This window comes from Hemicordylus capensis, chromosome 2 (assembly GCF_027244095.1).
Source record: "Hemicordylus capensis ecotype Gifberg chromosome 2, rHemCap1.1.pri, whole genome shotgun sequence".
Taxonomy (NCBI): Eukaryota; Metazoa; Chordata; class Lepidosauria; order Squamata; family Cordylidae; genus Hemicordylus; species Hemicordylus capensis.
Window position 1 is genome coordinate 316,565,226 of NC_069658.1, and position 26,293 is coordinate 316,591,518.

The window sequence follows — 26,293 nt, forward strand, 5'->3', positions numbered from 1 at the left end:
CTTTCCCTATAGCGCTTTATGGGGGAAATGCTGGGAAAGACTATACTTCCCAGCAATCCATGAACACCTTCTAAGATGGTGCTGGGGCTTGACAGGGCTCTATTTCTCTTAAAGCTGCCCCTTCACCAGCTGATGCTGGAGAACGTGCAGCAATAGATGGAGGTCAATGTGATGGGAAATGGCTCTCACAATGAAGGGTTTTTGCCAAAGTGGCCCCCACTTGAAAACTAGTGAAGATCACTGGCATAGAAGGCTGCACGCAGAAACCCATAGGAAAGTGACAGCAGGGATCCTTTTTGAGAGGTTTGGTTGGCATTACATCTTTACCCTATCACCTTTCCATGAATGAACTCAACCAGGATTGAGAAAGAAAGGAAGACAATGTGCTTCTGATGCGTCACACCGGGGGCGGGGTGTGCTGCTGGCAACTGGACATGCACACTGCTCATTGCTGTTACCCAGATGGTGAATGAAACACTCTGCCAGCTGCGTACTTCCTTTTCTTCCATCGGTGAGGACCCACCTGTTCTTACGTTCTGCCCCAGGGTTCTGCCAACCATCTTACACCCCGGCAGCAATGCCTCTCCTACATGAGTCAAAATCTTTAATCTAGAAATCTGTATTTACCTTCATAATTTATAAAAATAAGTGGTGCTTACCTGGCCCCATACAAGTTCACCTAATCCAATAAATACACACCACAACCATTGGTCAAGTTCCAAAGGAGAGCAGCTAAAAGGCTTTCCACCAAACTGTACAATTACTATCTGCAGAAGGAAAGTAGCAAGGCAGATAGAGAGTTGCAATTACTCATCAGAGATGGAAAACAGAACAGAACATATAATTTTCAATTCAGTTCTTTCCCATTGCATTTCCTGTCCAACCGGAACTGTTATTATTCATTACTTTACTCTCTGGTCCTTGCAAGAAAGTAGTACACAAAAATGTAAGGAACAGATGGCAGTGATTGACATCATCCACATGCCATTCGGAGACAGTAGGGTAGCAGTTCTGCTGTAGAGATCGTACGGTAGCACTAGATGCATTACCGTGCTCTTTCTAAATCATGACAGTGGGAAGAGATAATGGTCGTGCTTCTAGCACTACTGTCCAGTCTCTACAGATTGGGCAGCACCACAAGCACTATCACCTCTATAGGGCTTGCAGATCATGTCATCCATTGTCTACATATACTAGATGACCTTGATCTAGTATAAAGCTAATAATTACTAAGTTCCATTGAAACCAATGGTGCAAGTTCATCACAACTAATTCAAGACCCATTGCTTTCAACAGGACTTTGTCATAACTTAATTTAGCTGAATCAAGGCCGAAATCTAAATATGTACTCTGAAACTGCATGCATGTATTCTGGAGAGGAAACCTGTCAGAACAAACACCAAATAGCCCACCAAGACATATTTATCTATTATATATGGATTTTGAATGCATGCCAACTATACACTGTACATATTTATTTGCTTCCAGTAGTGCTCAGAAAGTTTAAAGTCAAGTGTTAGATAAGAAAAAACCCTAGATGGCTTTAAGAGGGGTTTGGAGAACTTCATGGAGGAGAGGTCTATCAACGGCTACTAGTTGGAGGGCTACAGACTACCTCCAGCCTCCAAGGTAGGAAGCCTCTGAGTACCAGTTGCAGGGGAGTAACAGCGGGAGAGAGCATGCCCTAAACTCCTGCCTGTGGCTTCCAGCGGCATCTGGTAGGCAACTGTGCGAAACAGGATGCTGGACTAGATGGGCCTTGGGCCTGATCCAGCAGGGCTGTTCTTATGTTTTTAAGATGGTACAGTGAGATGAGGAGGATTGATAATGTTATAAAGTGAAGGCAGGGAAGAACAGAACAAGTCAGAGGGAGCAGACAAATTGAGAGTGATTCAAGAAATGCAAACACATTTTGAGAAAGCAGTTTTAGTGATAGAAGGATACAGCTAGTCTGACAGTCCACAACATAGACAGCAGCATGGCAAGAGAGATTGGGAGAATGAGAAGAACCTGGAAGAAAGGAGTGATAAAGAGAACAGGGAAGGGCATAAAGGCTAATTATAGAGGAGTAGAGAGCTGAAGAGAGTTTTTAAATGTAAGGCACAAAAACTTGAATTTAGGCAAAAGTGACAATGCCCTACTTAGTAGGGATGGACAAGAGCCAAACCAGTTCAGCAGGACGAGAAGTGGTTCCCTCAAGAAGCAGGTAAGCAGGTCCTTACCTGCTCCACTGACACCCCTGCGGTGCTGTTTCCCACAGCCTGCGTGTGGTGTCTGCACACACATGGTGACCATGCATGCATGGTGGCAATTACATGTTGCTGCCATGCACAGCCTGCAGGGAACAGTGCCGCAGCAATGCATGGCTACTGCTAGAGCAAGCGGCAGACAGCAGCGGAGCAAGTAAAGACCTCCTTACCTGCTTCTTAAGGGAACCACACCAAGTGCACATTCTGTACTTCTTAAGGGCATCTGCACTTCTTAAGGGAACCACACCATTTGTGCACATCCCTACTACCTAGTGCAGAAACTTAAGAGCAAGGCAGATTGAATTTATGAAGGCATCCTGAATGACTGAAGGGGACAAAGAATGGGGACAAAGAGCAAATACCACCAAAGGAGAAGCAGTATTGTATACAACAGTTGACCAGAACATAGAAATGTTCAATGCAATGATAGTTGCAACAGCCATGAGGAATCACCAGTGTTGAAGAAGTGTCATTACATAGGGAGGAATCCTAAATATGTAAGTAGTAACAAAGAGGATAACATTGGAGGTCTAAAAGAACAAGAGTAAAGGAGAAGATATGAAGGGCATCAGCAAGGTAAAGAAGAAGAATAAAGATTACAAAGAGGCCTCTAAGCATAGTGAGAAAGTCTTTGAAAAGACTGGCTGACTCTCACTGCAGTAGAAACAACCAAACCTAGTTTGAATTGGGTCCAGAAGAGAACTGGATGATAATGCAACAGCTTGGCATTTGAGATTGAGTGGAAGAAAAAAGCATTGGAGGTTAGATGGAAATACACACTAGAGCACTTCTCATGATCTGTGAGAAAAGCTCCGGGGCGGTCTGTGGGGAAGGAGGCTTTAACTTACCTTCCCTGCAGACAGTGCAGTGCATTACTGGGGATGCCCCCCCCCCGCCCGAGTGTCCCAGCCGCGGCTAGAAGCAGCCACGGCTGGCACATGATTAAAAAATGAGGGTGGGGGAGAGCTCGCTCCCTTAACCTTGTTTAACTTGAAGGATACTTAGGAAGGTTTGCTGCTGTGTAGCCACTGGGATTGATCCTGATGGTTCACATGAATGTGCAAAACTGGACTGGGCTCCCTTAGCCCCGTTTTGCACGCTCACATACATAGCCTCCCTGTGTTTTTTCTACTTATACAAATATGCTAGATATTTGTTGGTGCGAGAGATTAGAGTGCAAAGGGCAGATTTAGAACCATTTCACATATCAGAGAAGCAAACCTAGGATTAGCACTGGGTATGCATTCAGTTAGGAGCTCCCAGGAGTGTACCTGTTTGATATATGTGTGTGCAAATACATAGTTGTCTCATTCACATTTAAATATTAAATGAACAGCTAAAATATCTGCAATGAAACCTCATATATGTGCTATGGAAAACTGAAAAGGAGTTGTAGCTGCACCACTGCTCCACCAGTGTTACAACTTTTGTTCATACTTATGAGCCCTCTATTACTTGTAACAGCTTTGGTAGGTTCACTCCATATCCTGTTAATAGATTATAGATTACTTCTTAGATTCTATTTCGATACATGTTGGCTTTAAATTAAGTTTATTCTCAAGGTCATTATCTTCCCCTCATAGATGAGCTACAAGAAGTGAGATCCCTATCCTTCTTACACTTATGTAAGTCAGAACCAACTCTTTTGACCTATTCTCTCATTTATTCTTAGGAAGGTCATTTCAGAAATATTGCTTTTGCTATCACAAAAAAACAGAGTACCCAAGATTGACTATAACATCTGAAATTTAAGATCTTTGAAAAAGATTATGATGAAGTATTTTCTTTCCCAAATAAAACCTGCCATCGTGAGGTTTATTATATACCAAGATTACTTATTAAGTAATATACTTTGTATTGTGTGATCTCAAAAACAACAACAAATACTAGATATATTTTAGTACTGCAATACCAGTGACAAGAATTCAAAAGGAATATAATATATTCCAGCATATTTGAGTATTCTCATCTTCCTTTATATAACATGACTTTGGTAGTAGAAGAGTAAGACTAGCAAAGTGAAGCTTTCCCCATAAAACAAATAAATAAATGAAAGGAATATGAAGCCCCAAAAGAAAAAGCAATACATAGATTGGAAGATCAAACTGAGACAATCAGACTATAAGTAGAAAAATCAGAACATCTGCCTTAATGGTGGATAAATGACCGATTTATATATAGCAAACATCATAATGCATTTGGACTTTCAAAGAACATCATGTTGGGAGGAAAAAGACCTTACAGTGGAACGTGCAAATAATATTTTGCTGCGTTAACACTGTATAATGATTACCTGCACAGCAAATGTACCCAGTACAATAGTGCAAAATATAGGGTTTCTAAAGATGCCATCAAAAACATTCCTTTCACCATGGATTTTGCGTGCGTTGATTTCATTGAACAGCTGCATCATGACAAAGGTATTGAAGATGATGGTGTAGTGCTCAGAAGGCGGAGAGTGGAGTGGTGCATTCCTGCCACTGTCAATCTTGAACATTTTTTCACCTGATCATAAGTAGAAAACAGAAAATAATCTCTATAAACATTTAGGACACAGTTGTTTCAATTCACAGTCTAGCTACAAAAATAATTGTTTTCCAGAGCACAATCACGTCACCAAGTCAGCAAGATAATAAATAACCACAACCAATGCCCAGTTGTGTGAAACTTCACAATTTTCTTTAATATCCAGGTAGGCTGCTGAAGTTCAGGACTCCCCAGGTGTTATCTAGCTGTTCCATGCACGGGACCAGCCTGCCAGGTGGACTGAAGGGTCTTGGTGCATGGATGAATTCCTGACCAAGCACTAGATAACTATCCCAATCCAATCAGCCCTTAACCTTTGAAAAAAGCTTTTTAAACATACCCAGTTAGCCATCTCATGTAGCCTATATTTTCTTGAACATTTCAGTTAAATGCAAATGCTCTAATTTAACTAGAATCCAGGTCTTGGCCAAAAATAGATGAAAATGTAAGGCAATACAATACAATGCACCCAATGTAACAGGACCACTTAAACTCTTGGGAAAAGAAGTTCTTTCCCCTCAGCTTTCTCCAAAGATGCTCTTAGGTGACCCATTTCCAAATAAAGCTGAGAGGAGTTTGCCTTTCATTTATTTTCATTTGTCTGAATAATGGCCTCTCATACATCATTACAAAACCACCATTGTGGCATAGATGGAGTGGTTTTTTTTAGGTAGTGGGTATGCTGCTAGGGGAACATGTTGCCCAGTTGCTGGGGTTGAGGGACAATGAGTTCCAGGTGTGAGGCTAAGACCATAGTATAGCTTAAAGGAAGGCTAAATTCCACTAGTGGGTCTCCTTGGTACAAGCTTAGGAATTACTGGTATACCGAATGGTACCCAATAAGACTAATTAAATAAGTGCCAGGATAGAAGAAAATACTGCCTTCAATCCAGGGAATCGTGGACTCTACAAGGCTTTTAATCTCATGCTTCTCAAATAGGAGGCCTCTGTACCCTGTAATGGCAAAGCACTACTGAAAGGGAGATTTCCAAAGCAGTTTGTGATAGGTAAGAGGTGAAATTCTACCATATGTACTCAAGTCTGTTGGCATATATAAGGTAGTTTTTTTTTATTATGGCCCAACAGGGCACAAATTCTTGGCAACATGGAGCACTATATTGGTTCTAGTTATTTCACTTCTTAGTTATTCAGAAATCAAAATGGCATAGTTTATGTTGGAAGCTCATAGGAATAACATCCTGAAATTCTGTGACAGTAGGTTGCACCTACAACCTAAAATTAAACTGTAAGTTTTGGAGGAGGGGGAACATTAAGTGAACTTACCAACAAAAAGGAGAGTAAAAATGAGAGTGAGCTGGTAAACAGCATGGCCCAGAATGTTCTTCATCATGGTACGTGAGATAAGGGGCTTGTTTCTGCCATATGGTTTCCTTAGCAGTAGGGATTCTGTAGGAGGTTCGGTAGCCAGAGCAAGAGAAGCAAATGTGTCCATAATCAGATTGACCCACAGCATCTGCACAGCTTTTAACGGAGAGTCCTTAATAGAAAAATTATAGATGTTAACATACCTTCACGTCAGTACATTTAATTACTGGAAACCATTTTGGTAGAACCTTGTGCACACTGTGCTTTACAATTCCAAGTTTTTCTAAATCCTCACCACACCTCGGTGACAAATTAGGCTGAGAAAATGATTTGTGAAAGTTAAACTTCAATACTGAATGGGTATTTAAATCTGGGCTCCTATCTCCAAAGTCATTATGTTTTATTTTTACAGATACAAGTCTTAATGTACTATTGCAAGAGGATGAGGGTGGCTTTTAAGTGTTACAGCCTGGTACAAGGGACACACCATCTTCATGACAACCATTAGTGAAAAAGAAACTCCTAAAACAGTTGTATATTCATGGAGACTGTGCTCTTTCTGGAAGCAGGACAATAATGATTTTATTTTAAACACTAATGAAATCTCAAGTTGTTAGTTCTGCTTTCTAAATGGTCAAGGATTCTGTGGCTTATTAGGTATTTGTGTCATGAGCGACCACTAGAAGGAGCTATTTGCTCATGGTACAGGATGTGATTGAAACCAAACAGGGCTTCAAAACAGACCACATTTTAAAAAACACCCCTAATTCTCATCTCATTAGAAGTGAATTATTATTAAAATATGTTTTATTAAATTGTGGTTTGGATAATAGTCCCTTTGCTGTTGCTTTCCCTCACCAGGGAGTGATAATGGTGTATGGGTAGACTGGCATTATAAACCATAGTGAGAAACAGAACAGAATGTTAATTTTTTAAATTAACTGATACGGCTAATTCATGTTGCTTCCACACAAACGTAAAATAGGCTTTCTTTGTGTTTCAAAAAGAAACATTTTCCCTAATTCTAATCTACACAGTTAAGGTTACCTCAGAACTAATCTCAGCATCCAATACCAATGAATGATATTACAATCAAAATTGCTGCTTTTTGAGATAAATTTAAGTGGCTTGGGATTCAACTGTAACAGGATGCATTCCACTTTTAGAGTGCCTCGATCAGGTGCCGGAGCCTAAAAACAAGAGCACAGCTTGTACTGGTGTCAGGCAGCAACTTCAGACCTGGCACTCGGGCTCCTGAAGTGGTGTCTCATGCAGCTGCCTAGTGCTGCTCTACTTGCTGGGCACAAAATGCTACTGTAGTTGCAGTAGCACAAGCTCTTGTCTTTTCCCTACATGCTGAAGCAGACTGATAGGATCATCCCTGTAACAATTTGCTTTGATTACCAAAAGCAAGAGGTGCCTGAATTAATGCATTTTAGCAGCTATGTAGAGACTTGTGCTTGTGCTTGCAGTATCTACTATCTTCTCAAAAACCACACCAGAAATATAATATGAGGCTAATGTAATATGAGACTATAATAAAGAAAACTTTATACTTTTCTATGGCTTCCATGGCTTAAAAATAAATCAATACTAAAACCTAAGATCTACTTAAAGAATGTGGACTGCACCAACATACTGGAGAGTCTGAATATGGTCTGGAAGCTGTTTGTTGCTCCTTCCTTGACCGGCAAGAGGCCAAACACATTTCCTCCTTGAGTGAGCAACCTGCCATGCAGACAAGCATTTAAAGAAACCACATGTGTACAGGGAGGGGGGACATTATTGTATTCACCAAATCAGGCTTTTTCCAAATAGTAATAAATGATGGCCTAAAGTGTTATTTTCTGCCTCCTGCCTCTCATCCAAATCTATATTTGGATGTAAGGAAGTCTATAGCTGTAAGAAAGTCTGTCTTATACAAATACTCAAGGGAATTCCAGTTTATAATGAAAAGCCAGTTTCTCACTTTGATCTATCCACTAAATTACACATGTGTAATTGGCAGCCATCACTTTTGGCAGCAGCGCATTCTCACTCTTTCACAGTGCCAATCACCCCATGTTGCTAAGGTGCCTCAAATAATTATCTATCATCTACTGTGCTACACAGTTCAGTCAAGTGTAAAAACTCATTCTAAACCTCAGCCTAAGCACTAAACACACATTAATCTGGGCACTTCGTAGAATGAAATTTCCACTGAAGTGCTTTCTTAATTTCTTGGAAGCTAAGAAAAATGAGTATTTGTCTGCATCTGGGTTTGGTCTCCTATTAAAAATTTGAGTCAGCTTTGTGAGCAACAAGGTGTGATGCTAGCTTACAGTGGTTTTTTTACTGTCTGTGACGGCCTGCCTAAATGTCAGAATATTTTTGGCTTGGTAGCTAATGGATATTAAACATGTGCATAAGGAGTGTTATGTGGCCTTTGACAAAATGTGCTGCTTATGTGAACAATTAATCTGCAGGTTCCTTTCTTTCTAACCTTGGGAGACGTCAGCAAGGACAGACAGAAAAAGGGGGAACCTTCCCCAGTATTCTCTGTACTAAATGACTGTATAAGCTCTGTTTTGGAAAGCACCTTGAAGTGTGAATCACAAAAGGCTGGCAGCTCATTATGAAATATCAGCCCAGGAAGAGTCATGTTCCCTTTTTCTAAAAAAAAAAAAATCATCACAATGTATTATGTATTTATTTAAAATATATTAATCAATTTTCCAGCACAAAAGTTTCCAAAAGAGCTAACAATTAAGACATACAACGAAAAATAAAGCAGTAAACAAACATTAAAATAACCAAAGCAGGAGAAATATAACACCCATTAAAGACAGAAAAATAATATTACCTTCACCGGGTACTTAAAAGCTAACAAGAAAAGGTGCCGACAATGTCTCCTTGGGAAGAGTGTTCCACAATTGGTGTGTCACCACTGAGAAGACCCTAGCTCCAGTCACTTGACAAGGATCTCAGTGGGCAGCTTTGGAAGACATTGTTTAGATCCTGCCTTTCCAGCTCACAATATGACACTCAAAGCAACTAACAACTTGGGGAGTCTGCAAGAATTTTTTTCCAGTCTAGTATTCTACTCATGTTTGTTGTTGAACTCCTATTCGTCTCATCAGTTATTGATTAAAATCTCACAGGTTTTGTAGAAAAATCTCCTTTTTCATTCCTAGTTCATTTTAATAGTGAAGCAGGGAGGTTACACTGTAGTGCAGCAGAGAGATGCTTTCTTTGTCTGTTATAAATGATGTTTAAAGTTAAAACTATCCCCCTGATGGATCAGGACATCGTGTCCATCTCATCTGGAGCATGAGGAAGAAAGAGTTCTGATGCTGTTCCTACTCTGCTGCAATGTCCTGGTCATGTCCCTGAGTTACAAACATCCAACTTACAAACATGCATCCATACAAACAAAGCTCCATAACATATTACATGTCCTGGCCCTTACATTAAGGAAGTTCTGAACTTACTAATGTCAACCCACACATTAAAAAACTTCTTAAATGATTACATGAAACATTCTGCCAGCATGCTTTGAAGTTTCCCAAAGGTGACCTCCAACCTTTTGTCTCCTTTTAAATATTTCTATTCCAAGAGCTAATTAGTAGGGATGTGCAAAATGTTTCAAGCTCGAAACGTTTTGAACTCAAAATAGGCTGTTTTGAGTATTTTGCATTTGAAACAGAACACCCTTAAAATAAAGGGCCTGTTCCAAGCTCGGAATGGAATGACTCCATTTTGAATGGAACATCTTGAGTGTTCCAAGCATCGTTCTGGAATCCAAAATGGTGCTCTTCTGGCTGCTGCACATGCACAGTGGCCAGAAGAGTGGCATTTTGGATTCCAAGATAGCACTCAGGATGATCTCAGAATGTTTCAAGTGTTCCAAGATGGTTTCGTGGGAACAACCAGCTCGACCAGTTGTTCTGACAGAATGACCCGAAGATTATACACTTCATTCTGGAGCTTGGAATGGAATGCATAATCCATTTTGTGCACACCCCTACTAATTAGCACTATAGGAAGAAGAAGTGAATCCGTTTGGCATTTTGCCACTGTGTTTTCTGGAATCCTTAGAAATGTGGTTGCCATGTCTTTCTTATATGCAGCACAAACAGATGCTACAGATTGCTAAAGCTACGAGCCTTAGTCTTGTCAACCAGTATTTCCCTCTTTCTCTTTCTCTTTAGCTGGAGTTAGCAGCAACAGATTGAGTTTTCCCTGCTTAGAGAAGCCATAAGTCTGCAACTAAGCCCAGGCCCCATAAAGAAATAAATAGTTATAACCTTTGAACACCCTGAAAAATTTAGAAGAGTAATTTGGGAGGAGTTCCACCTTTGTGACTTCTAATAGAGACAGCTTCAGGTTTCACTTGGCCATATCATGATGACAAGGTAAACTTATTCTTTACAGTATACCTCATGACTTATTCATGATTTCGCTCACAGAGACTGAATTTTCCTGTTGCACTGGAGTGAACAGTATGTGCCATGTGAAGATCTGTGCTGCGTTCACAGAAGTGCCATGTCCTGCATTTCAGTATTATGCCTCCATATTTTACAATTTCATCTACATGTGCACACTACTTTAAATCCATTTCACCACATTTTCTTGATCTTTTTGGTAATATGGAAAGTAATCCAAGTGGCAAAGGAGAATAAATACTTTTCAAAGAGAATTGTAAGCAGTACATAAATATAATGGAATATTTCCTGTTAGTTTTTTACTTGCTTTTGGTCAGATAAGCAGGCACGGACACAGCTTTGTACACATGGGTTACTGAGGGCTGATAGAGTTTGTGATTTTTTAGGAGTGTTGGAATGGCCAAGTGCATCAGCCATTCAAAAAGCAACTCTGATATGTGATGAGTGATTTTCTGAAATAATAGTTGAGGAAAAGACCCTGCATGCTTTCACTCTGTGTTTTGCAGGCCAACATATGTGGAATCAGCTGTAACTTCGCTGAAGCTCAGATGTCTCACCAGTCCTAACAGAGCAACCACCAAAAAGGCACTGTCACCAATGCAACATGAAAATGCTGCACAAGGTTTCTGGATGACCTCAAGTGGGGCATCCTGAGAGGCATCTGGAATGTCTACAATCTGCAAACCTCATTGTTTGACATAGCCATTGGCCTTACTGTTATGACAATAAGGTGATTGGCATGTGGCATATCAGACAATGGCTTGATTAAGCTGCAGTGACACAAGACCTCGCAGCTGGTAATGCTGAGCTGATAAAGATAAGTTGCACTAGGCTGTGGTGGAGGAGGGAGAGAAAGAGTATGTTGAAAACAAACCCTGACATTTTGACCTGTTGTGCCTTCAACCTTTTTTGTCCATCTCCGTCCCATGAATAGCAACCCAAACAAGCTCTTCAGAATTGTTTGAATCAAGATCAGATTCAAGTACATGAAGCCTGAACAACTGAATGGGGACTTCCATTCAGTTCCACGTGAGCTGCCTAATATAACTATAGAAACTGTATTATCATTTGGCATGGGATTCTTTTCTCAGGATGTGGTGCTGGCTTATATCCATTCAGTCCATGCTTAACCTTACCTGGGTGATGCAAGCCCCAGTGAAAGCAACAATCACGGCCACCACATTTACTGTGAGCTGGAACTGCAGGAACTTCGAGATACTGTCATACACATTACGGCCCCACATTACAGCTTTCACAATACTGCTGAAATTGTCATCTGTCAAGATAATATCTGAGGCTTCCTTTGCCACATCAGTTCCTGCAATACCCTGAAAAAGGCAGAAAGGATGGCAAGAATAATATCAGAATGAGTAATCACTGAGAAAATCCACTTTTAGCATAGTTTTAAAAGGCTGTTGGCAGGAAAATAGTGGCCAGGTTCTAAAGATGCATGTAACTAATTCAGTCAGCCCCAAACTTTAAGGAACTGAAAGGTTTGCTTTCCTCACAAAGAAGCTTCCCCATAACAGAAGGCAAGCTGGTTTTAAACTGAATAGCTTGTGATATTGTGCTATTAAATTGAAAAGCTTGTGATTCTGTGTACAGATTTTATGTTTGTATTTTATATATTTTAAATCAGATTTGTTGTCATATTTTTAGCATAATACTTTTAACTGTCATTTTTATTATATGTTTTTTAACTTCTGTAAATCGCCTTGGGATTGTTTTTAATGAAAGGCGGTATATAAATTTAACAATAAATAAATAAAATATGGCAGAGGACTCAGCTGCTCAGGTTAAAAAACCAATCTCTTAGGCTAGCATAAGCCCATTTTGTGATACTAAGCATGCTTTGGATCACAAATAGTATGTTTAGAAAGGGGCTGAGAGCAATTTTGCTAAAATCATTGGAATGAAATCTCAAAATATAAATATGGCATAATGTTTTCCCACTAGAGCATATTTTCAAATACATTTGAAATTATCCAGATGAAGAGTGCTGTGTTCACTAAATGATCCCCATTTAGTTTGGACTACCCACCTATTTATTTCCAGGAATAAAAATGCCTAGTAATCATAATGAATCATAAAGAAAAATGGCACCAAAACATTAAAAAGACTGAGGAAACAATGACCGAAGGAGAAAAGAAAAAAATAATATAACTGAATGTTCCAAGCAATATTTCAGACTTTCCCCCAAAGCACTACTTTGAACCCCCCAAATCAAAACTGGTGAAAATTCTGAGCAGTTGTAATAATGAGCAGGTTCCAATACATACCATTGCAAAGCCAACGTCGGCTTTCTTAAGGGCCGGCCCATCATTAGTTCCATCACCAGTCACTGCTACAACCTGCCTCTGCTCCACCTGAGTGCTGTCAATGATACCTGTAAAATATTGCAATGCAGTTTCAGGAATTGTCTGAGTACAGCCATGCACTGTGGTTTAATCAAACAAACAAACAAACAAACAAACAAACAAACAAACAAACAAACAAACAAACAAATTCAGAGTCTGAGGCTATTTGTTCATTGCAAGGAACATACACATCTTCATCAGAGGTAGACCATTTGTTTACATGCCTTTAAATTATGCATCTCTAGCCGCAAGGTCCAACATGCCAAGTTGATATTAGGCAAACTTGCTGACTACATGCTGTATCCCATTCATTTACAACACCCTTTTCACACACAACTCAAATAAGCGATTCAATTTGGTTTTACCACCTCCTTTTTCAACTTTGTCCTCTCTGTCATTCCTAGATTGTAAGACATCTGGGCCAAAACTGTGTCACCTGTATTGACTAATACACAGCTGAAACTAAGTGTTCAATAGCAGTATTATGAGGGCCAAACTATTCAAGTGATCCCTTTCATTTCTTATCTATCACTCAAGCTTTAAAAAGGAATTAAAGAGCACAAAATGGAATTATTGTTCTTGTTATACACATCTGTTTTTATACATTGTTGATAATTTTTACTACTTTGATGACTACCTGTATATGTAATGTCCCTGGACATATATTTTGACAGCATCAGAAACTTATACAAAGATTCAAACATCATTTGTCATGAACATGTGTGGGAAGTAAAAAGGTTTTATATGTTGAGACTAGATCTAGACCACCAATATTTAGGTTTGCAGCTCTGATTACTCAAAATACATCTAAAGCTCTTCTCTCTTATATTTTCTCTTTTGATATTCTCTGCAAAAGATGTCACTGGCCACCATACCTCACAATAGCCACCAGAGGGCATCAAAGTGCAACTGAGGTTGATAGGGAAATGTCAAATGAACAGAGGCATCTGTGGGGAGGTAAATTTACAAACGTAAATTTGCAAAGGTTGGTTGCATTCATTTACATGTTGAAACCTTCCCAAAATTATGGTTTACATATATGAAAGGCTATGAGAAAGTATCATTTTGTGCATTATCTTTTTAAAAGAATAACCCAGCATTTCCATGCTTAGGCTCTTCCATACCAATAACTATACCACCACAATATCAAAAATTTTGATGTCAAAACATATGGCAACATGTCATCATTAAAAGAAGAAGCCACACACAGAGCATGCAAGGCTCTATTTGGGTACCAATTTCTCCCAGTAGTAGTTGTACTAAACATAGTTGTGATGGGAGTAGGAACTATCCTGGAGACAAGGAACCAAGGAACTTCAGGGAGTGGGATGGATACTCCATTGCTACCTTAACTGCTTTTGTGCTATAGGTTCTGTGCCTTCTACGGTATACTATTGGATCTAATGGGCTCTGTCTCACAGGGTCAGGAGCATCCTGCATTCAAATAAATATGAGATTTCCCAGTTCACTCATTACCGTCTACCCATTATGAGAGAGCAGGGGAAGAGGAAGAGAAGGCATATAATTCCAAAGCCAACTTCTTATCTCACACCAGGTAAAGTAGCATCTGAAATAACTCAGGGAAACTCAGGAAGCCCAGACCAGGAATAATAAGAACATAATGAAGAGCCTTGCTGGATCAGGCCCAAGACCTATCTAGTTGAGCATTCTGTTTCCCACAGAGGCTCACCAGATACCTCTGGGAACACCACAAGCACAAGATTTATTTATTGTATTTATTTATCGTATTTTATACCACCTGATATGTACATCTCTAGGCGGTGTACAAATTTTGATATTCAAAATCACAGATTAAAATACATAAAACACAATAAAACAATATAAAACAAATTATTAAAATTATTAAAATTAATTAAAAGCTTGCAAAAACAGAAGAATCTTGAGGGTCTTCCAGAAAACAAACAGCGAAGGAGACGCTCTTATTTCAGCAGGGAGCATATTCCAAAGCCCTGGGGCAGCCACAGAGAAAGCCCGGTCCTGAGTCACCACCAGACGAGCTGGTGGCAACTGTGATCAGACCTCTCCACAAGATCATAAAGGCAGGAGGATTCATGACAAAGGAGGGACTCTCTTAAATAACCTGGTCCCAAGCCATTATAGGTAATAACCAGCACTTTGTATTTTACCCAGAAACGTATTGGCAGCCAGTGCAGTTCTTTCAAAAATGGTGTTATATGGTCCCTTCGTGTTGTCCAATCTGGCTGCCGCATTCTGTACCAATTATAGTTTCCAGACTATGTACAAAGGCAGCCCCACGTAGAGTGTATTACAGTAGTCAAGTCTGGAGGTTACCAGCATATGTACCACTGTTTACTTATTTATTGTTCGATTTATATATCGATTTTTATTAAAATAATTTCAAAGTGGTTTACAATACAGTTAAAAACAATACACAATTAAAATGCAGAAAGTGCAGCTATTAATATGAATATAAAAATAATTTTTATTTAAAATTTTTAAAAACCTATGTAAAACAATAATGCACATAACACAGAGCAGCAGAAGTAAAAACTAATCTCATTTAAAAGCCTGGGTGAAGAAGAGCCACGTTTTGACTTGTTTTCTAACAACTGTAGTGGAAGCTGAGGAGCAGATCCCAGCCGGGGCAACATTCTAAAGCTTGGGGGCAATGACTGGCAAGGCCCCAAGATGCAGGCAGACCGCCCCCCTTCTGCTGTTGCCCCCCTGCAACTGGTATGCTGCAAACCAAATAATCAAAATAAAAGAAATACAGAAGACTCAGATCTTTCCAAACAAAAAGCCACATCAACATAATTGATTTTGCATGGATTTCCTAAGATTCTTCTCTTGCACATAATAGGAGAGTTTTATAGCTGCTTGCCTCATAAGCATGAAGTATTCTAAACTACTGCGTATTTGTGAGAACTTTTGAGCAGAGGAATTTGATGATAGGCCAAAGATAAGATAGAGGCCTCTTTCAGAGTAAGCAGCATACTGATATTGAGGAATGGATGACAATCCACTATCATGTTGGAGTTCATCTCTCTCAAATCTACACATATTCAACATGTACTGTTTAATTTCCATACAAGAACACTGAGAGAGACCCATTCTGATAAACCAACAGGGTCTATGATGTCAGCACACCGTCGTTTTAAGAGCTCCTCTTTAAATGGTTGGCACAACGCTATGGGTACATTCCTCACTTTATGTTGTATGGGTATTGCATTTGCCTTCATCTGAACTTATTGTTTGAAATGTACGGCAGTGCCAGGAGTATCAGCAAAAAGTCCAAGAAATCAGCACTCATATCAGCATCTGTAATACAGTTTCTGTGCTATTTGGGTCTAACACTATCTGTAAACCTTTCACATGTTTCCAGCCCAATATTGAGACTCCTTTTTGTGACACACACACTTTGCCTCCTGCAGTACGTTCTTTGTATTCCTTGACAGCAGTGAAGTATCCATTTATGGCAATAAGGAAACCTCCATATCCCCATGGATGGATGTTTGAAGGCTGCAGGTGCAGATCTGATGTAGTAAGAAGTTTCTTCTAAAGTAGATGGGAGATGATAGTGTAGAGAGAACCAGAATCAGCCATCATCTGCACTTCATGGTCATTAGGTTTTACTTGACAATGTGGAGAAGCAGGCTCTGAGGCTATTCTCACGATGGGGCTAAAGGAGTCCAGCCCATTTTCCCCCCATCGTGAGAACCACCGGGCTCATGGGCGAATCTGGTGGCTTTCTGGCGGCTAAGTAGCCCTCCTCTTAAATGAGGTTAGTGGAGAGAGTGTTCCGCTAACCTCATTTTGGCGATTGTGAATCGCCATGGCGTGGCTCCATGCCATAGCGATAGGGGTGTGTCCGAACCGGTCTGGAGGCCATTCTAATGGCCTCCAAACTGCTGGACCGGTTCGGACTGGGCCGGTCCGGGTCCGGGTGGGGGGGTCTCACTTCAAGGGCGGGAGGGCTTGCTTACCCCTCCCGCCTCTTTGCCCCCGTCAGAGACCATAATCTATGGTAAAATTGGGGCGCTGGAAACCAGCCGCCCCAGCCGCCGCCGCTTCCGCCGCCCCCCCCGTGAGCAGATTAGAGAAGGAAAGGCTACTGCCGCCCTGCCACCCGCCACCCCCCCACGAGTGCTCACCAAGTTTAAAGAAATTAGAGAGGAGCTCGCGAACAGAGCTCCTCTCTTATCGAAGCCTCCGGCCCAACTGGGGCTTTGGGCGCGCGCGCACGCACGCTAGAGCGCTTTATCCGCTAGAGCTTTTGCCGGAGGCCCGGTCTACCCGCCGGGAAGAAGCCGGGTAGACCGGGCCTCCGGCGATTGGAGAGCCTCCGGGGGCTCGGTGTTTGATCGTGTGCGGAGAGAGTGGACTAAGCCTGCTCTCCACACTGCGCATGTGGAGAGCCTCTCTGAGTCTGTCACACTGAAACACTCTCAGGAAGTGATAGCATTATCATATAGGAAGCCAAGCCTTAGATGATCGTAAGAACCACCGAGATTGCACCCGATCCCAATGGCGCTTCGGCAGCAAACTTACCCAAGAGGCCAGACTGTTAAATGGGGTTAAGGAAGAAAATGCTCCTTTAACACCCCCCCCTTTTTTGGATCATCTGCTAGCTCTGGGTGCTTGCAGACAGGGCTGGGAGACTGCTGGGTCAGGATACCCACAATGCATTGGGGCTGGGAGACTGTGGGGCTCCCACCTGTCACCAGGGGGCATACCCACACTGCACTGCACATTCATGGGATGTACTATGGGATTACTGGTGGACTGGACGACAGGTCCTGGCCCCCAATCCTCCGCACTACCAGAGGAGGCAGCTGAACATTTGGGAGCATGATCTCCACACTCAGACCTGGAAAACTGATTGTCTGTGGGGAGGTAAACTTTTCAAGCCTTCCTCCTCATGTGCCCTTATTGTGAGAAATGGCTCAGTGAATCAGTAATGGAGTGGACAGGAGACTAGCAAATCTTAGCAACGTGTCCCCTTTCTTACTTCAAACTTCTTACTATGGTTGAGGGGTGGCTGCAGGGGGAGTGGAGCAGTCCTTCTCCCTGCTCCCCTTTCCCCCGGCTGTGGAGAGACTGGAGGGACACTGGCCACATCCGTTTGGGCCAGCGTCTTTAACAAAGTGCAAGGCAGTTTAGAGACTGTTGCAAGCTTGGGCTTGCAATGATCTCTAAACTGTGCAGGCATGCCTCACACTTTGTTAAACATGCTGGCCTGAACAGACATAGCCAGCATCCTTCTGGTCTCTCTGCTGCCAGGAGAGTGGGGTGAAGGACTGCTCCCCCCCCGGTAGCAACCCCTCAGCTGCAGTAAGAAGTTTAAAACAAAAAACAAAACAAAAAACAGTGAAGGTTTGGCGGGGTGGGTGCAGGGAGGCTGCCGAGGCCCTCCCGGGCATTTGGAAGGCCCCCCGACCTTGCAGGACCGGACTGGGTCCCCAAGGTCTGGGGGTTAGTGCGCCTCTGCGCTCACATGCATAGCTGGTTCAAAATCTCATTGCCAAATGTTTTACAGCTGCTCCCCTCATAAAAACAAAGTAGTCTTAACTTGGTTTAACTAAGACTTTATTCAGAAATAACTCAATTTTTCTCCTCCTTTCCCTCCCCCCCTTTTTTGACGCCACCCCCTACTCTCTCTACAGGATCCCCACTGTGACAAACTTCTAAAATCACAAAAATGACAAAACTTCTAAAATCACAGAGACTACTCGATAGAATACAACAAGGAATGTGATTAGCCTTGTTAAATATAACAATAATCACCACACAGAGATCTATTTTCAGTGTTCATTTAAAATAACTTTACTTCTCTCTCAGTTTTGAATCAATGCTAAATTTTAAGCATCAAATCTTATTTGCAATGATTTTCAACATAATTTCCATAATACTCATAATTAATTAGATGTGAAACAACAATTGTTAAATCGTAATTAGCCACCTTGGGTTGCATTGTTCAGGAAAGAACACTATAAAACACATGAGAGAATTTTTTCCCCTCTTTTTGTAAAAAGTATCTGGGAAAGGAAGTAATATTAAGGTCACAATCTGCTCAGGTGCTGGCCTGATGCTAGAACATGCCTGAGGCCAGCCACAAAATAGCCACTTCCTGTCAGGCTACTGGCCCCGCCCCTGGACCAGAGCCAATGGAAGCCCATTCCCTATTTCACCTCACCCCACCCCCCAACTTCAGGCACCACTTCAGAATGCTTCACCTCAGAGTCTGAGAAGGGGTGTGTGCTATGCGGGCTTCTCAAGGTTGCCTTGGTAGTTGGCAGCCGCAGCAATGTTCTCCAACCCTCGCTTACATGGAAGGGTCAGAGAATGCAACTGCGGCTTTCACCTCCGCCAGCTACCGTGGTGGTTTGGAGAAGCCTGGGCAGCCACCCACCTGATCTCAGAACCTGTTGTTGCTGCCTCTGAGAATGAAGGGGAGATTTCCTGGGCTTCTCCAAGTTGTCACAGCAGCTGGTAGTGGCAGTAGCATTCTCCGATCCTCACTTCCAAGTCAGGGTCAGAGAATATTGCTGCTACTGATATGGAATTGTTTAATCCAAGCTTTTAAAAGTGTATCAAATAAGTGTATAAAAGTTAGTTTGGTTCATGGCCCTAACAGAATATAGAGCCACTAGGCTTGAAACGAAGAAAACTGTTTGAGTCAGTAGAAGTGTTCAAACCAGAAATGTGGGGCCCCCTCTCAAGAATATGAGAGAGGAGGCCAGAAATAACAAATGCCAGAACCTGTCGGGAGATAGATAACATAGGTATGCAACTAGTCCATTAGCCAAATCCCTCACTCAAGCAAAAATAGACATCCCTGGCACCAGATACTGATAGGGAGTAAGGTTATCAGAAAGGCCAAGTAGTAACTAATCTTCCCAGGCTCTAAATAGCACCTCTGGAATGTGTGTGTTTAATTACCAATGACACGTATTAATTGCTTTACTGATATGCTTGTCTGCTGAAACCTATATAAACTGGTCAACTGCACAGCTTCAATGCGCAGTATCAGCCAGACTCTCTGGCTTGTACTTCGTCTTTCGTGATCACAAAATAGAAAGCTTATTTTGAACACGCATCCTTGCTGCATTTGACGTCATTCAGTCAGGCAACAAGTATAATTGCGGGAACTCTGTTTAATCCTCTTTGGTTCTGGCAAGACACCCCATTCTCTATCCATGTGATAGAGGGATGAACACAAGTGGCTGAATCACACAGGAAGGCAAGGTTCCAGAGGAATTTTCCCCACAACACTACCACCAGTCACTAAAGCAGCTTGCAAAGGCTCACACAGCCTCCCACCTACTCTCAGAGAATGTTTGGAGGGTGGGAAGAATGCTGAACTGGTGTCCAAGTGAGGGTCGTAAAATGTTGCTGCTGTCACCACTGGCTACCCAGGTGGCTTGGAAAAGAGGCAGTGGTGAGCAAGGTGTTCTGAGAATGGTGCCTGGAGTCAGGATTACATAAGCTCCAGCCTTTCCAGGGCCATCGACTACTAAGGTAGGAGGCATGAGGTGTGGAAGCACATTCTGCCACCCCCAAATGTCCCCCAAAGGCATGCTTGAAGTGAATGGGTCAATTCATCTCACGGGGGAGCTGCCCCTACCTGTTTGGATCTCCAGAATACAATGGCTGAGTCCTTGTAGAACATCCTGATTTCCAAAAGCCAAAAGCCTAATTCTCACCAACAGTGGGGCTGACCTGTTTTTGGACTGACAGACTGGTTTCCCATGGGCAGAATCCAGAATAAACTGGCCATCACTAAGCACTAACTTGGCTGACTTATCATAACTAATCTCCTGACTAACTTAACTCCTATTATTTTCAGTAAAACTTAATCATGACTAACTCAATTTGTATCCTGCCCTATTAGTAGAATTTCCCCCTGCAAGAGGATCCATTCCATTACCTACAGTTTGAAAAGATGGAGGTTTACCACTTTCTCTAATGTTTGTGAAAACAACTGGACATGGTGTCAGAACAAATTGCTATCTCTTTATTACCATTTTTCTAGAAATGTGTAAACACTCCAAAAAGGACATAAAATACACAGTACAAACACATGTCAAGATATAAACATAGAAGTAAAGCCATTACATTTTGAAGCTGGAGAATGCAATAAAGCATCCAAAAGAGTCAGAGCAGAAGTCCCAAGAAATCTGCTGCTTATATGTCAACATTTATGTGGAAACGTCTTATTACATTGGGGTCTGTAGGGTGTTCACACAGATTGCAAATCTCTAAACCCAATAGCTAATTTTAAGTACAACTTTAAATATACTTTAGGAGCTGGACTCTTGAGCCCAGAATTCTATTTTGAATATGTAATTAACGCAAAATAGTAAAAACACTCATTTACTAACTCTACAAGCCACCGTCACTCCCCAAATAGTTAATAGAGCAGTCCTTAAACAAGGAATATGGTGTGCTAAATTTGAAAAGCTCCTTCCCTTTGGCAACTGTGTATCATTAAACATTCAATATATATACATAAAAGTTTGCTTTGTGGTTTTTTTTAAGCCCTCAAGCACATCTTATGCATCAAAGACGAGAGCCTGATCAAACATCAGGAAAACACACACTTGGTCAAAACTAGTTAATATTTCACCTAATTCTGTGTAACTTTCAGGAGAGCTTACAAATACAAAAGCTAAACATCCTCCCAAGGAAGGAAAAGTTATTTCATTATACTGACTTTTGAAATCCTCCCTCCCCCACATCCTTTGTGTCCTCACTGTGACTCTAGCTGTAGTTATATAAGACAGTTAGGACTCCATTATTTCTGTCAGATTCATATTGTATACACACAATCAATCTTGTTTAGATCCCAGCGTTTAGTATTCCCAACTCTTTGGACTGCATTTTCTTTGCCCAAGATTTCCTTTTCATCATAATGTATAATTATGCTATGAATGGCCCCAGAGGATTTATTTATTTTGGCTTAGAAGATATCAAGATGTTTAACTCCAGCAATGAATTTTCAAAGTTGATTATGAGGTTCCCTAGTCTAATCCTTAAAGATGCTGCCAGCACAAACACTTTACAGGTCATTTGACAGCAGAATAACATAGACATGGGCTTTAGAAACATGGCTTATCATACATCATTTTTCTACATGCTTCCTGGTTGCACAAAGAAATGAGAAGGCCACACACTACACATTATTGGTAATATAGAAGCTAGGATGAATTATGAGGATTATTAATTCACTGATATAGCTCCATCAATGTATGTAGAGCAAAACAAACAAAAGACAAGTCCCTCCCGCACTCCAGCAAGTTTACAGTCTAAATTTAAACAGTGGGAAGGAGGGCAAAAGGAGGGAGTAGGAAGGCAAAGGAAAGGAATAGGTAAGACTGGGGTGGTGCTGAAGTGGTCACCTCAGAGAACAAGTTATTAGGGAGCCAGCGGGGCAACAAAATGCCCCCTGCTGCCACTGCAGCAACTCTTTGAGACGGATCTGACTCTTGCAAACTTTGCAAGGCATGCAAAGAGTGTCATCACACTCCTTGCAAAAAACACAAAGAGTGAAGGAAAGGCTGTTGACAATCTGCCCTTCTCAATGCCCTGCCAACCCCATGCCACATTCAAAGGGCCTTGCAAGGGGTCTGGTCCACCACCATGTGCATGGGGCAAGGCACCATTTTGCACCTTGCCTCAAGTGCCGCAATACCGTGGGCCACCCCTGAAATAACAACACATCAATGTGAGGGGCAGAAGTGAGAGGTATGTGGGTGAGACCCTCAGGGGTGTGACAGAGACATCCCACTCCCAGGCTTATACTTCATCTGCTGTCATGGAGAATGAAGGTCTCAGGGAAGAAGGACATCAGTCTGAGGAAGAGGGGAATGCTCCCTTAGAAATGATCCCTTCCTTTGGTGATGTACCCATATCTTCTCGCACAGAGGATGCTCCTCCATGGGTTGGGGCCTCCTAGTAGTTGGTGATTCGATTGTTAGGGGCATAGAGAGATGGGTTTGTGATCTGCATGTAGACAGCAGAGTGACTTGCCTACCTCATGTGAAGGTTGTGCTGGGGTGGAGAGCCTGCCTAAATGAATAGAACAGAAAGGAACATACGCAAAAGAAATGCAAGGGGAGAACAAGGGATGCAAAAAGAGAGTTTGAGGAGCATATAGCTAGAAGTGTCAAGGGGAATAACAAAGTAGAAGCAGAAAAACTGCCAGGGAGGCGGTTGGACCCTTAGACAATGAGGGCATGAAAGAGATTATTAAGGAGGATAAGGAGACTGCATAGAAGCTGAATGAGTTCTTTCATCTGTCTTCATGGGACAGAACACTGACCAGATACCTTCTCCAGAACTGAGTTTCTCAGGCTTCAAGGCTGAAGAACTGGGCCAATTAGTGTTGACCAGAGAGGATGTTCTAAACTGTCTTGAAAAACTAAAAATAAAGAAATTGCTAAGGCCAGATGGCATCCACCCAAGAATTCCGAAGGAACTCAATTGTGAAATTGCTGATTTCCTAGGAAAAGGAAATCAAGCTCTGTATCAAAGGACTGGAAAGTAGCTAAGGTAACTTCAATTTTCAAAAAGGGATACAGGGGGTTTCCCAGTTCCCAGGCTGGTTAGCTTAACTTCTGTGCTAGGTAAATTGATAGAAATCATACTTAATAACAACATTGTTAAACATATAGAAGAACAGGCCTTGCTGAAGAAGAACCAGCATGGCTTCTATAAGGGAAAGTCCTTCCTCACTAACCTTTTGGAGTTCTTTGAGAGTGTCAACTGGCATGCGGATAAAAGTGATCCAGTTGACATAGTATACTCAGACTTCCAAAAAGCTCTTCCAAAGGTTCTTGAGTAAACTTAGCAGTCATGGGATAAGAGACAGGTTTATGTATGCATTGCAAACTGGTTGAAGGACAGGAAGCAGAGGGTGTCAATAAATGGAGAGTTTTCACAATGGAGGGAAGTAAGAAGTGGGGTCTCTCAGGGATCTGTTCTGAGACCAGTGCTCTTTAACTTAGTGTAGGGGCATAGGAAGCTGTCATATACCAATCAGACCATAGGTCCATCTAGCTCAGTATTGTCTACACAGACTGACAGTGGCTTCACAGGCAGGGATCTTTCTCAGCCCTATTTTAGTGATGGCAGGGAGGGAACTTGGAACCTAGATGCTTTTCCTAGAGTGGCCCCATCCCCTAAGAGGAATATCTTACAGTAACCACACATGTAGTCTCCCATTCATATGCAATCAGCGTGGACTCTGCTTAGCAAAGGGGACAATTCATGCTTGCTATCACAAGACCAACTCTCTCTCTTTTAAATTGTTCATGAATAATCTAGAAGTTGGGGAAACCAGTGAAGTCACCAAATTTGCAGATGACACTACTATTTAGGGTAGTGAAATCCAAAGCTGTGAGGAGCTCTAAAAGTATCTCTCCAAAGTGGGTGAGTGGGCAAATGCAGTTCAATATAAGCAAGTGTAAATGGAAACATATTAGTGTAAAGTGATATTTAAGTATTAGTGTAAAGTGTAAAGGGATACATAGTAGGGGCAAAAAACCCCACTAGTTCACATATACAATGTGATATGTGTACCCCATGGTCTGAGCTGTTAGTGACTGATCAGAAGACCTTGAGGTCATGGAGGACAGCTCATTGAAAGTGTCAACTCAGTGCACGGTAGCTGTGAAAAAGGCCAATTCCATGCTAGGAATAATAAGGAAGCAGATCAAAAATAAAGATGCTAATGTTATAATGCTCTTATACAAATCTATGGTGTGGCCACATTTGGAGTAGTGTGTGTACAGTAGTTCTGGTGACCATATCTTAATAAGGACACTGTGGAACTAGAAAAAGTGCAGAAGAGGGCATCTAAGATGATCAGGGGCCTGGAGCACCTTCCCTGTGAAGCAAGGTTATATAATCTGGGGCTTTTTAGTTTGGAAAGAGGCAACTGCGTGGAGATGACGACAAATATTTATATACTGCTTTTCAACAAAAGTTTACAAAGAGAGATAATAAAAAAACAACAACATGGATCCCTTTCCCCAAAGGGCTCTCAATCTAAAAGGAAATATAAGATAGACACCAGCAACAGCTTCTGGAGGTACTGTGCTGTGGGTGAATAGGGCCAGTTGCTCTCCCCCTGCTAAATAAAGAGAATCACCATGTTTAAAACATGCCTCTTTGCCCTGTTAGCAGGAGACATAATAAACATGTATAAAATTATTCATGGAGTAGAGAGAGTAGACAGAGATAAATTTGGTGTCAGCTCCTAGTGATACCAAAGTGGGTTGAGTGGTAGGACATGATGGGTGCTACCTACCATCCAACCTACAAAAGCAATGGGCAAGCGGGTGATTTCAGATCCTATGGGGTTTGAGGGAATGGTTAAAAATGGCTGTAAATTGCCTGCTTGCCCATTTCTTTTGTGGGTTGGGTGGGAGGTAGCACCCTTCATGCCCTACCATCCAACTTATTTTGCTGTCCATAGGAGCTACCCATGGGGAACAATGGGGTGTTTTGAGCTTCCCCATTGTTCCCTATGGATGAAATAAGCCAAATTCACAGAGTACACACAAGTTTTGTATTGCAATTTGCAATGCAGTTTGTATCCCTGCCTTTAAAAACACTGAGAATAGAAGCACTCAGAAAAAAGGAAATCTGTCCTTCACAACACAGAACACCACACATTTTTCCAAACACAGTCCAAAAGTGGCAAAAAAAGGGATCACTGACCCAGAATCCATTGCCAGCCACAGTGCTTTTGCCAAAGTAACATCACTGGCACAAGTTGCTCTCTCACACATAATTATAACTCCTTAATTCAGCATTACAGCAGTTGCCACACAGCAGCACTTTGAGCAGCAAGCATAGCAATAAGTTCAACTAGAGCAACTTAAGCCACATTTTTACACCTTGCAATGCAGATTACAAAGCAGACCAAAGCAGCGAGTGAACTTAGAGCACAAGTTAGTCTCAAGGCCAGACATGAAGCTCATCACAGCAATCACCAAGAAATACTACACAGAGAGTAGCCACTGTCCATTTCTCACCACAACCCTATCTCACAATCTAACCAAAAACCACAACACAGGGAAGGCAGGCACCCAAGTTCTGCCTTTGTCAATCTGAGATCCAGCAAACCAGATAGTTATAGCAGCAATAGCACAGCATATTATACTCCATGCTGAGGAAAGAAAACCACAAAATCAAACCTTCCTTGATTCCTTCCTCCTCTCCTGATGGAATTATTCCCTCTGCCTCCCTGTCCCTTCAAATACATTTTGAAATTCCCTCTTTTTTGTTCTCCCCTCCTTCCTCTATCCAGCCAATGAGGGCACAGTTGCCTATGACAACACTTGATTTGTATGATAACAAACCAAACAAGAAACAATGAGATCGCAAGCCAACTGGAAGCCAGTGCCATTCATTTATATGGCCG

At 41.7% G+C, this 26,293-nt stretch overlaps 1 protein-coding gene across 30 annotated transcripts in view; it reads right to left on the reverse strand.

Annotated features, from left to right (window-relative positions):
• ATP2B2 (ATPase plasma membrane Ca2+ transporting 2) overlaps positions 1-26,293 on the reverse strand; it is a 697,462-nt gene that overhangs the window by 31,297 nt on the left and 639,872 nt on the right. For 29 of the 30 annotated variants that reach the window (XM_053294622.1, XM_053294618.1, XM_053294612.1 and 26 more), the window contains 5 exons: positions 12,805-12,911; positions 11,662-11,853; positions 6,060-6,273; positions 4,543-4,754; positions 660-767 (listed from right to left, as the gene is read on the reverse strand). In XM_053294622.1, coding sequence (XP_053150597.1) covers positions 660-767; positions 4,543-4,754; positions 6,060-6,273; positions 11,662-11,853; positions 12,805-12,911 — 833 coding nt within the window. The remainder of the gene's footprint in view (positions 1-659; positions 768-4,542; positions 4,755-6,059; positions 6,274-11,661; positions 11,854-12,804; positions 12,912-26,293) is intronic. The other variant, XR_008315871.1, reaches the window with a different exon arrangement.